The 12,556-nt window shown below is 37.3% G+C and overlaps 1 protein-coding gene across 3 annotated transcripts in view; it reads right to left on the bottom strand.

The window, feature by feature from the left end:
* MOSPD2 (motile sperm domain containing 2) overlaps positions 1–12,556 on the bottom strand; it is a 62,526-nt gene that overhangs the window by 12,198 nt on the left and 37,772 nt on the right. For all 3 annotated transcript variants that reach the window (XR_009050296.1, XM_057718397.1, XM_057718396.1), the window contains exons 9-10: positions 2,679–2,855; positions 1,770–1,882 (exon numbers count right to left, since the gene is read on the bottom strand). Coding sequence is in view for 2 of the 3 variants with exons in the window: in XM_057718397.1 (XP_057574380.1) it covers positions 1,770–1,882; positions 2,679–2,855 (290 nt within the window). In the remaining variant the exon portion in view is untranslated. The remainder of the gene's footprint in view (positions 1–1,769; positions 1,883–2,678; positions 2,856–12,556) is intronic.

Consider the following 12,556-nt stretch of genomic DNA (forward strand, 5'->3'; position numbering starts at 1 on the left):
GATTCTGAATTAGTCCTATAATCAGCACAATCACATAAGGTTTGTTTATTAAAACTCTTTGGTAGGTGATAGATAAAAATCAGAGAAGAAATTGCTGCTTCAACTTTACCTAAATACAAACATTAGAATGGGGCCCATTTTTATATACCAACAGAAGAGTATAACAGGAAAAGATCATCAGGACTGTATTTAAGTAACAGAATAATTCCTGACTATATAAAGGTTTTTTCTAAGTAATATGGAAGGAGAAAAACACAAAATTTGGAGTGGGAACTATAGGAAAAAATTGTCCAAAAATCAGTGAGCCTCAAAATGCAAATTTTACTATTACTGGCCACGATCCAAAATAAAAACAAAAAGACTCAAGCAAAGTTTGTGTAGTTTAATTACATGAGCCAAATCAGAGTCCTCCAAACAATGCAAAGGACTGTGATTTTTAGATAAAAAGGTGAACTCTTCAGATAGCCCTTGACTTTGAGCTCCATCTTTAAATAGATTCATTTTATATCAGGAATATCGGCATATCAGAGATACTTATTCATGTCAAGAACACACATTTTTAAATAAGTGCTCTCCCAGGAGAGCTGTGCTCCACTTTGGACAAAACATAAATTAGCATGATTGCTGGCTTCTTTTCAAAACCCGATCTAAAATATACCACAGAAAAGACAGGAAGGTTATGGATCTCAGAACTGCTCTCAGTATCCAGCACAAAAACCATGAAAAGCTCTAGGGAGAGAGAGGTTGGTTAGGTCCCTGTGTGTGTGCAGGAGAAGCACTGTGACTTTCTGGAGGGATGGGGAGGCATTGTAGAGTTGGCTTTCTCCCTGTCCGGCTCTTCCAGCCATACCTCGATAATCATAAGCCAGGACCTATAGTTTTGACAGGCCTCCGGAGAAAAAACAAGAACTTCCAAACTAGCCGAGGGAAAAATGGGAAAGAAATTCCACAGCGGGGGAAATGACGAAGAAAAACCATGGAAAAGAGAACACTCATGTGTATTTCTCTCCTTCCCTCTCTCACACACACATGTAGATGGTGAAGATATATCCAAATAGAACGGAAATCAAAATATATGTATATAAACCAATCTTGTCAATTAGAGAATTTCAGATTCGATCCTTAAAATATCTGGCTCTATTGTTCATGAGTCTTTAACAGTTATATAAAAAGTTTCAAGCAAAGGGATAGAAAATGATATAGTAGGTCACTACTAAATAAAGTTGGTAAAACAGTATTAACATAGGCTGTATAGATTTACCAACCAAAAGCATCACTAGTGAGAAAGGTCTTTACATAATGATAAAGAAACAATACTGAATTTTTTTGGATTGAACAACCTAGAAAGAAAAATAGAGATGTGCTGAAATTTGACTTTGGTAAAAACCCTATTTTCCTGGTTCAACTTTAGCTTTCGGAAGGTCAAATCGATAAATGGCTACTTCAGTGGCATTTCTGGCAAACTCAAACTTGCTCAAGTCAAACACTATCAGTAAAATAAGAAAAATGTGTCATTGAGATTTGTTGTTAATATAGGAATACTCACTTTTATTACCTAATGTGGGATAAAGGCCCTTTAAACACTCAACAGAATAAATAACAAACAGGTAGCCACAAATATCCACTATATCTGAAAACCTAGGTGAGTCTTCAGATAACCCTTATTTTTATATTTCTACAGTTTCAAAAACAGTCCAGAAGTGTCCTTAATTTTGCAGTTCCCTCAAAGCTATTATGAAAGCATAGCTAATAAAATCCTCAACTATTACCTGATGTGTAATAAGGGCCCTTTAAACACACTCAGTGGTTTCTTGAAAGCTTTCATTTTGGAATCAACTTTTTCATTCTCTTCTGCTTTGGAAGTAGGTTCTATTATGTTAACCTAAAGACAAAAAATACATATATATGAAGATAGAAAGATAAAGAAATTGAGTTTCACCCGACAAGCAGTTCATTAGGTCAAAAAGTAAGTACTACAATGACTCAATCCAAATTATAATCTTTAACATAGGTTTATTATATCTAAATTATATATTTAACATATAGTAACCTGACCATTAACCTATATTTGAGTGCCTACTATGTAAATAGGCCCCTTTAGAAAATGTAACATGGTCTTTCCCTTAAGAGTTTTTATTTTTATTTTTTTGGCTGTGGCATGCAGCTTGTGGGATTTTAGTTCCCCAGCCAGGGACTGAACCTGGACCCTCGGCAATGAGAACACAGAGTCCTAACCACAGGACCACCAGGGAATTCCCCTCCCTTAAGTGTTTTTAAATCTGTTCTACATCACGATATATTTATCCCTCTATCAATTCCCTGATATCTCATAAAAACATAACAACTAAGTGCTCTTTAAAAAATGAAAAAGAGGAAGTAGATCAAGTAACGTTTTAAGTTACTTTTACTTTATTTTAGGTAGATTAAAAAAATATTTTAGATAAAAGGATTCTTTCAAGGTGTGTTTTGCCAATTTTTATACAAAATCATGGAATCAGCCTTTTATATACTGTAGTGGTACTACCAGTCAGCTAGTGCTATCCTTCCTCTTTCTTTTTACGTAAAGATGTGGAAGGGCAGCAAGTTAAGTGAGGCACCTGAAATTACATAGCCAGCTAGTGGTAGAATTGGGGCTAGGTCACAGCTTTTGTCTCAATTCTATTTTTTCTTAAAATTACCTTTTTAGGAAGAGCTATTTGTTCTTCACTAGAAATTGTTTCCAAGGTTTCTTTGCCATCACTTTCTATATCTTCTTTACTTGAAGCTTCATCCTCACTGGCAATAGGCCCATTTTCACACAGCGGGGTCTGGAAGTCATCATCTACAAGTGGTGGGTAAGTATATTTGAAAGGATCCTGAGAGAAAAGAATTCTGTATCAGTTTGAGAAAAAATACTTAGTAAAGTTAAAATCCATTCCTCTGGCCAAGAAAACAGTTAATTAGATAGTGAAATTTAAAACAAAACGAGCATTTCAAAACAGCAAGGAAAAAGCAGGATGTGGTGTGGGACAACTGGCCAGCCATCTGTGAAGGAAGCAAGTTGGATCTTTAGGTCATTATACCAAAAAGAATTTCAGATGAATAAAAGCTTTAAATGTATGTGTATATTTTTTAAAAACGATATAAGCTCCAGAACAACACATAGGAGGATTAAAAAGACAACAAAAACAAAAAAACACAAAACCTAAGTAAGGGAAGCCCTTTCTAAGTAAACCATGAAACCTGGAAGTCATAAAAATATTGACAAAAATTGAGCACCCCAAAATGAAACATTTCTGATTGAGGGCAGAGACAAGATGGCAGAGTAGAAGGACGTGAGCTCATCTCTTCTCATTAAAACACCAAAATCACAATTAACTGCTGAACAACCATTGACAAAAAAATAATGAAACCTACCAAAAAAAGATATTCTACATCCAAAGACAAGAAGCCATAACGAGATGATAGGAGGGGCACAATCACGATAAAATCAAATCCTACACCTGCCATTTGTGTGATCCACAAACTGGAAAATAATTATATAGCAGAGGTTCTCCCATAGGAGTGAAAGTTCTGAGCCCCACATCAGGCTGCCCAGCCTAAGGGTCTGGCATCAGGAGTATGAGCCCCCAAGAGTATTTGGCTTTGAAGGCCAACGAGGTTTGATCACAGGAATTCCACAGGATGGGAGGAAACAGAAACTCTACTCTTAGAGGGCACACATAAGGTATGATGAGCACCAGGACACAGGGGAAAAAGCAGTGACCTCATAGGAGCCTGGGCCAGACCTATCTGCTAGTATTGGAGGTCTCCTTCTGAGTCAGGGGGTGGCTGTGGCTCACTGCAGGGACAAAGAGACTAGTGATGGTAGTTCTGGGGAGTACTCATTGGCGTGAGCCCTCCTGGAGGCCACCATTTTCTCAACAAGACGTGGCCCCACTCAACAGCCTATAAGCTCCAGTGCTGGGACACCTCAGGCCAAACAATCAACACGGTGGGAATGCAGCCCAACCCATCAGCAGACAGTCTGCCTAAAGTCTTTCTCAGCCCACAGCTGCCCACCAGAGGGGCAAGACCCAGTTCCATGCACCAGTGGGCAGGAACTGGTCCCTCCCACAAGGAAACCTGCACAAGCCTCTTAAATAAGTGGGGGTTTTTTTGGTGGGGGACCACACCACGTGGCTTCAGGGATCTTAGTTCCCTAACCAGGGAATGAATGTGCGCCCTCAGCAGTGAAGGTGTGGAGTCCTAAACAGGGAACCACCAGGGAATTCCCTGCAAAAGCCTCTTAGACTGGCCTCATCCACCAGGGGGCAGACAGCATAAGCAAGAAGAACTACAACCCTGCAGCCTGCAGAATGGAAACCACAATCACAGCAAGTTAGACAAAATGAGACCAGCAGAGGAATATGTCCCAGATGAAGGAACAAGATAAAACCTCAGAAGAACAACTGCATGAAGTGAAGATAGGCAATCTACCTGAAAAGGAATGCAGAGTGATGACAGTAAAGAATATCCAAGATCTCGGAAAAGGAATGGAAGCACAGACCAAGAAGATACAAGAAATGTTTAATAAAGAGCTAGATGACTTAAAGAACAAACAGAGATGAACAATATGATGACTGAAATGAAAAATACACTAGAAGGAATCAATAACAGAATAAATGAGGCAGAAGAATGGATAAGTGAGCTGGAAGACAGAATGGTGGAAATCACTGCCACAAAATAAAGAGAAAAAGGAACAAAAAGAAATGAAGACAATCTAAGAGACCTCTGCGACAACATTAAATGCACCATCATTCATGTTAAAGGGGTGCCAGAAGGACAAGAGAGAGAGAAAGGACCTGAGAAAATGTTTGAAGAGGTAGTAGCTGAAAACTTCCCTAACATGGGAAAGGAAATAGTCACCCATGTCCAGGAAATGAAGAGAGTCCCAGGCAGGATAAATCCAAGGAGGAATACCCCAAGACACATATTAATCAAACTGACAAAAATTAAACACAAAGGAAAAATATTAAAAGCAACAAATAACACACAAGGGAACTCCCCAAAGGTTATCAACTTATTTTTCAGCAGAAACTCTGCAGACCAGAAGGGAACAGCACGATATATTTAAAGCGATGAAAGGGAAGAACCTACAATCCAGAATTCCCTACCCAGCAAGGCTCTCATTCAGATTTGGAGAAATCAAAAGCATTACAGACAAGCAAAAGCTAAGAGAATTCAGCACCACCAGACCAGCTTTGCAACAAATGTTAAAGGAACCTCTCTAGATGTGGGGAAAAAAACAAGGCCACAACTAGAGACAAGAAAATTATCACTGGAAAAGCTCACCAGTAAAAGAAAACATACACTAAAGGTAGGAAATAATCCACACACAAATATAATATTAAAACCAGCAATCATGAGGAGAGTACGAATGCAGGATATGGGAAATGCATCTGAAATTTAAAGACCAGCAACTAAAAACAACTTTATATGAGGGTGAGTCAAAAATTATCCAAACTCTGGCTGTAGAATTTATTTTAATTAACTTTTAGAAAAGACAAATACATCATTTTTTGACATAATCTCCTTGCTTTTCAATACTTTGTCCGTCTGTCAATAAGCTTTCAGATTCCCTCATTAAAAAATGTTTTAGGCTGAGCTGTGAGCCATAAATGAACCACTGTCTTCACTTCTTCATCAGAAGTGAATATTGATCCTCATAGGGCTACTTTCAGGGGACCAAACAGGTGAAAGTTTGATGAAGCAAGATCAGGACTATAAGGAGGATGCTTTAACACCTCAAAATGAAGTTTTTGCAGTGTCGACAGTATGGGCAAAAGTGTGCAGATGTGCAATGTCATGCAAGATCACAAGGCCCTTGGATAGCAGTCCTCTGCATTTAATCTGTGGATGGTGTCTGGCTCCTTCTTGATGGTTAACACTTGTACAAACTTTCTTGAACTTCTCTATCCATTCATACACACTTCTTCACGGCAAAACACTTTCTCCATACTGTGTACAAAGTCTTCCATAAATAATGGCACCAGGTACATCCTCAGACCACAAAAAACGCATCACTGCATGCTGCTCTTCTTTCACGCAAATCACAAGTGGGGCATCCATTTTTTGCTCGCACTGCAGTTACAAACAATCTGATGTAACACATTCACACCTGCACAGCAGTGACTGGGGAGATAGTTGCCTTGAACAGAAAGTGCTCATAAGACAGTGCAGCCAACAGAAGTTTTAATATAACTGGAGTACGGATAATTTTTGACTCACCCTGTATATAGACTGCTATATCAAAACATGGTAACCACAAACCAAAAATCTACAATAGACACACAAAAAGGAAAAAGTAATCCAAACACAACACTAAAGTTAGTCATCAAATCACCAGAGAACAAAAGAGGAAGGGGAGAAAAAAGATGCACAAAAACAAATGAAAACAACAATTAACAAAATGGCAATAAGAAGGGAATTCCCTGGTGGTCGAGTGGGTAGGACTTGGTGCTTCCACTGCCATGGCCTGGGTTCAATCCCTGATTGGGGAACTAAGATACTGCATGCTGTGCAGCATGATCAAAAACAAACAATCAAACAAAAAACAAAAAACTGGCAATAAGAACATATATATCAATAATTACCTTAAATGTCTGGATTAAATGATTAAACCAAAAGACACTGACTGGCTGAGTGGATACAAACCCATATATATGCTGTCTATAAGAGGCCCACTTCAAACCTAGGGGCACATATAGGCTGAAAGTAAGGGGATTGAAAAAGGTATTCCATGCAAATGGAAATCAAAAGAAAGCTGAAGTGGCAATACTCATATCAGACAAAATAGACTTTAAAATAAAGACTGTTATGAGAGACAAAGGACACTACATAAGGATCAAGGGATCAAAGAAGAAGATATAACAATTATAAACATATATGCATCCAACTTAGGAGCACCTAATACATAAGGCAAACGTTAACAGGAGAAATTGACAGTAACACGATAATAGTGGGGGACTTTTAACATGTCACATCAATGGACAGATCATCCAGACAGAAAATCAATAAGGAAACACAGGCCTTAAATGATACATTAGACCAGATGGGCTTAATTGGTATTTATAGAGCATTCCTTCCAAAAGCAGCATGGTACACATTCTTCTCAAGTGCACAGGAAACATTCTCTAGGATTGATCACATGCTGGGCCACAAAGTGAGCCTTAGTAAATTTAAGAAAACTGAAATCATATCAACAATCTTTTCTGACCATAATGCTATGAGATAGAAATCAACTATATAAAAAAAAAACCAATAACAGTAAAAAAAAAAAAAAAGTAGAAAAACACAAACAGGTGAAATTTAAACAATAAGCTAATAAACAACCAATGGGTCACTGAAGAAATCAAAGAGGAAATCAAAAAATACCTAGAGACAATGACAATGAAAACACAAAGATCCAAAACCTATGGAAGCAGCAAAAGCAATTCTAAGAGGGAAGTTTATAGCAATACAATCCTACCTCAAGAAACAAGAAAAATCTCAGTCTAACCTTACACCTAAAGCAACTAGAGAAAGAAGAACAAACAAAACCCAAAATTAGTAGGAGGAAACAAATCATAAAGATGTAGAGCAAAAATACATGAAATAGAAACAAAAAACAATACCAAAGATCAATAAAACTAAAAGCTGGTTCTTTGAGAAGATAAACAAAATTGATAAAACTTTAGCCAGACCCCTCAAGAAAAAGAGGGAGGGGACTCAAATCAATAAAATTAGAAATGAAAAAGATGTTACAATGGACACTGCAAAAATACAGAGCATCATGAGAGACTACTACAAGCAATTATATGCCAATAAAATGGACAACCTGCAAGAAATGGACAAATTCTTAGAAAAGTACAACCTTCCAAGACTGAACCAAGAAGAAATAGAAAATATGAACAGAACAATCACAAGTAATAAAGTTGAAACTGTGATTAAAAATCTTCCAACAAACAAAAGTCCGGGACCAGATAGCTTCACAGGCAAATTATATCAAACATTTAGAGAAGAGCTAACACCCATCCTTCTCAAACTCTTCCAAAAAATTGCAGAGGAAGGAACACTCCCAAACTCATTGTATGGGGCCCCTATCAGCCTGATACCAAAACCAGACAAAGATACTACAAAAATAGAAAATTACAGACCAACATCACTAATGAATATAGATGCAAAAGTCTTCAACAAAGTACTAGCAAACAGAATCCAACAACACATTAGAAGGATCATCCACCATGATCAAGTGGGATTTATTCTAGAGATGCAGGGATTCTTCAATATATGCAAATCAATGTGATATACCATATTAACAAATTGAAGCATAAAAACCATATGATCATCTCAATAGATGCAGAAAAAGCTTTTAACAAAATTCAACAGCGACTGATGATTAAAAACTCTCCAGAAAGTGGGTGAAGAGGGAGCCTACCTCAACATAATAAAGGCCATATATGACAAACCCACAGCCAACATCATTCTCAATGGTGAAAAACTGAAAGCATTTCCACTAAGATCAGGAAGAAGACAACAATGTCCACTCTTGCCACTATCATTCAACACCATTTTGGAATTCCTAGCCATGGCAATCAGAGAAGAAAAAGAAATAAAAGGTATCCAAATTGGAAAAGAAGTAGTAAAACTTTCACTGTTTGCAGATGACATGACACCATATGTAGAAAATCCTAACGATGCCACCAGAAAACTACTAGAGCTAATCAGTGAATCTGGTAAAGTTGCAGGATACAAAATTAATGCACAAAAATCTCTTGTATTCCTATACATGAACAATGAAAGATCAGAAAGAGAATTTAAGGAAACACTTGCATTCACCATTGCAACAAAAAGCATAAAATACCTAGGAATAAACCTACCTAGAGAGGTAAAAGATCTGTACTCAGAAAACTATAGGACACTTATAAAAGAAATCAAAGATGACACAAACAGATGGAGAGATATACCATGTTCTTGGATTGGAAGAATCAATGTTGTGAACGTGACTATACTTACTACCCAAAGCAATCTACAGACTCAGTGCAACCCCTATCAAATTACTAATGGCATTTTTTACAGAATTAGAACAAAAAAATCTTAAAATTTGTATGGGGACACAAAAGACCCTGAACAGCCAAAGCAATCTTGAGGGAAAAAAAAACAAATGGAGCTGGAGGAATCAGACTCCCTGACTTCAGATTATACTGCAAAGCTACAGTAATCAAGGCAATATGGTATTGGCACAAAAACAGAAATACAGATCAATGGAACAGGATAGAAAGCCCAGAGATAAACCCACGTACCTATGGGTTTTAATCTATGACAAAGCAGGCAAGGATATACAATGGAGAAAAGACAGTCTCTTCACCAACTGGTGCTGGGAAAACTGGACAGCTACATGTAAAAGAATGAAATTAGAACACTCTTGAACACCATACACAAAAATAAACTCAAAATGGATTAAAGACCTAGATGTAAGACTGGACACTATAAAACTCTTAGAGGAAAACATATGAAGAACACTGACATAAATCACAGCAAGATCTTTTTTTGACCCACCTCCTAGAGTAATGGAAATAAAAACAAAAATAGACAAATGGGACCTGAAACTTAAAAACTGTTGCACAGCAAAGGAAACTATAAACAAGATGAAAAGACAACCTTCAGAATGGGAGGAAATATTTGCAAACGAATCAACAGACAAGAGATTAATCTCCAAAATATATAAACAGCTCATGTCGCTCAATATGAAACAAAAAATGAGCAGAAGACCTAAACAGACATTTCTCCAAAGAAGACATACAGATGGCCAAGAGGCAGATGAAAAGCTGCTCAACATCGCTAATTATTAGAGAAATGCAAATCAAAACTACAATGAGGTATCACCTTACACCAGTTAGAATGGTCATCATCAGAAAATCTAGAACAATAAATGCTGGAGAGGATGTGGAGAAAAGGGAACCCTCCTGCACTGTTGGTGGGAATGTAAATTGATACAGCCACTATGGAGAACAGAATGGAGGTTCCTTAAAAAACTAAAAAGAGAATTACCATATGACTCAGGAATCCCACTGCTGGGCATATATCCAGAGAAATCCATAATTTGAAAAGACACATGTACCCCAACTTTCACTGCAGCACTATTTACAATAGCCAGGTCATGGAAGCAACCTAAATGTCCATCAACAGACAAATCGATATAGAAGATGTGGTACATATACACAAGGGAATATTACTCAGCCATAAAAAGGAACAAAATTGGAAAAGTAAGTCAAAGACAAATATCATATGATATCACTTATAGGTGGAATCTAAAAAAAGGCTACAAATGAATTTATCTACAAAACAGAAATAGAGTTACAAATGTAGAAAATAAATTTATGGTCAGCAGGGATAAAGGGAGGAGGGATAAATTGGAAGATTGGGATTGACGTATATACACTAATTTGTATAAAATAGACAACTAATAAGAACCTGTTGTATAGCATGGGGAACTCCACTTCGCTGTACAGTAGAAAGTAATACAACACTATAAAACAACTATAACCCAATTAAAAGAAAGAAATCAACTAAAAGAAAAAACTGTAAACAATACAAACATGTGGAAGTTAAATAATATTCTAATAACCAACCAACGGATCACTAAAGAAATCCATTGAAACAATCAATGGATCACAAGAGAATATCACAAAATACCTAGAGACAATGACAATGAAAAACAACACAGAGATCCAAAACCTATGGGAAGCAACAAAAACTATTCTAAGAGGGAAGTTTACAGAAATAAAATCTTACCTTATGAAGCAAGAAAAATCTCAAATAACCTAACCAGGACTTCCCTGGTGGTGCAGTGGTTAAGAATCCTCCTGCCAATGCAGGGGACACAGGTTCAATCCCTGGTCCGGGAAGATCTCACATGCCATGGAGCAACTAAGCCTATGCACCACAACTACTGAGCCTGTGTTCTACAGTCCGTGAGCCACAACTAGAGCCCACGTACCACAACTACTGAAGCCTGTGCACCTAAAGCCTGTGCTCCACAACAAGAGAAGCCACTGCAATGAGAAGCCTGCACACTGCAACAAAGAGTAGCCTCCACTCTCCGCAACTAGAGAAAGTCCATGCACAGCAATGAAGACCCAACACAGCCAATAAATAAATTAATTAATTTAAAAAACAAACCTAACCTTACAGCTAAAGCAACCAGAGAAAGAACAAACAAAACCCAAAGTTAATAGAAGGAAACAAATCATAAAGATCAGAGCAGAAATAAATGAAATAGAGACAAAGACAACAATAGAAAAGATCAATGAACCTAAAAGTTGGTTCTTTGAAAAAATAAACAAAATTGATAAACCTTTAGCCAGACTCATCAAGAAAAAAAGGGAGAGGGTTCAAATCAATAAAATTAGAAATGAAAAAGGAGACACTACAACAAAGACCACAGCAATACAAAGGATCACAGGAGACTATTTCAAGCAACTATATACCAATAAAATGGACAACCTAGAAGAAATGGACAAATTCTCAGAAAGGTACAACATCTGAAGAATGAACCAGAAGAAACAAAATATAAACAGATCAATCACAAGTACTGAAATGTAAACTGTGATTTAAAAATTCCAACAAACAAAACTTCTGGACCAGATGGCTTCACAGGCGAATTCTATAAAACATTTAGAGAAGAGTTAACACCTATCCTTCTGAGACTCTTCCCATAAATTTCAAAGGAAGAAACACTCCCAAACTCCTTCTGTGAGACCACCATCACCCTGATACCAAAACCAGACAAAGATACCACACACAAAAAAGAAAATTACAGGCCAATATCACTGATGAACACTGACGCAAAAATCCTCAACAAAATACTAGCAAATTGAATCAAACAATACATTAAAAGGATCATACACCAAGATCAAGTAGGATTCATCACAAGAGATGAAAAGATTTTTTAATATCCACAAATCAGTGTGATACAACAAACTGACAAAATAAAGAATAAAAACACTATGATCGGGGCTTCCCTGATAGCACAGTGGTTAAGAATCTGCCTGCCAATGCAGGAAACACAAGTTCAATCCCTGGTACAGGAAGATCCCACATGCTGTGGAGCAACTAAGCCCATGCACCACAACTACTGAGCCTATGCTCTAGAGCCCATGAGCTACAACTACTGAACCCATGCTCTGCAACTACTGAAGCCTGCAGGTCTAGAGCCCACGCTCCACAAGAGAAGCCACCCAATGAGAATCTGACACACTGCAACAAAGAGTAGCTTCCACTCTCCACAACTACAGAAAGCCCTCATGCAGCAACAAAGACCCAACATAGCCAATAAACGAAAATAAATAAATTAAAAAAAAACCCTCTGATCATCTCAATAGATGTAGAAAATGCTTTTGACAAAATTCAACACCGATTTATGATAAAAATTCTCCAGAAAGTGGGCATAAAGGGAACTTACTTCAACATAATAAAAGCCATTTATGACAAACCTACAGCTAATATCATACTCAACAGTGAAAAGCTGAAAGCATTTCCTCTAAGATCAGGAACA

The sequence above is a fragment of the Hippopotamus amphibius genome, chromosome X, assembly GCF_030028045.1.
Source record: "Hippopotamus amphibius kiboko isolate mHipAmp2 chromosome X, mHipAmp2.hap2, whole genome shotgun sequence".
Lineage (NCBI taxonomy): Eukaryota > Metazoa > Chordata > Mammalia > Artiodactyla > Hippopotamidae > Hippopotamus > Hippopotamus amphibius.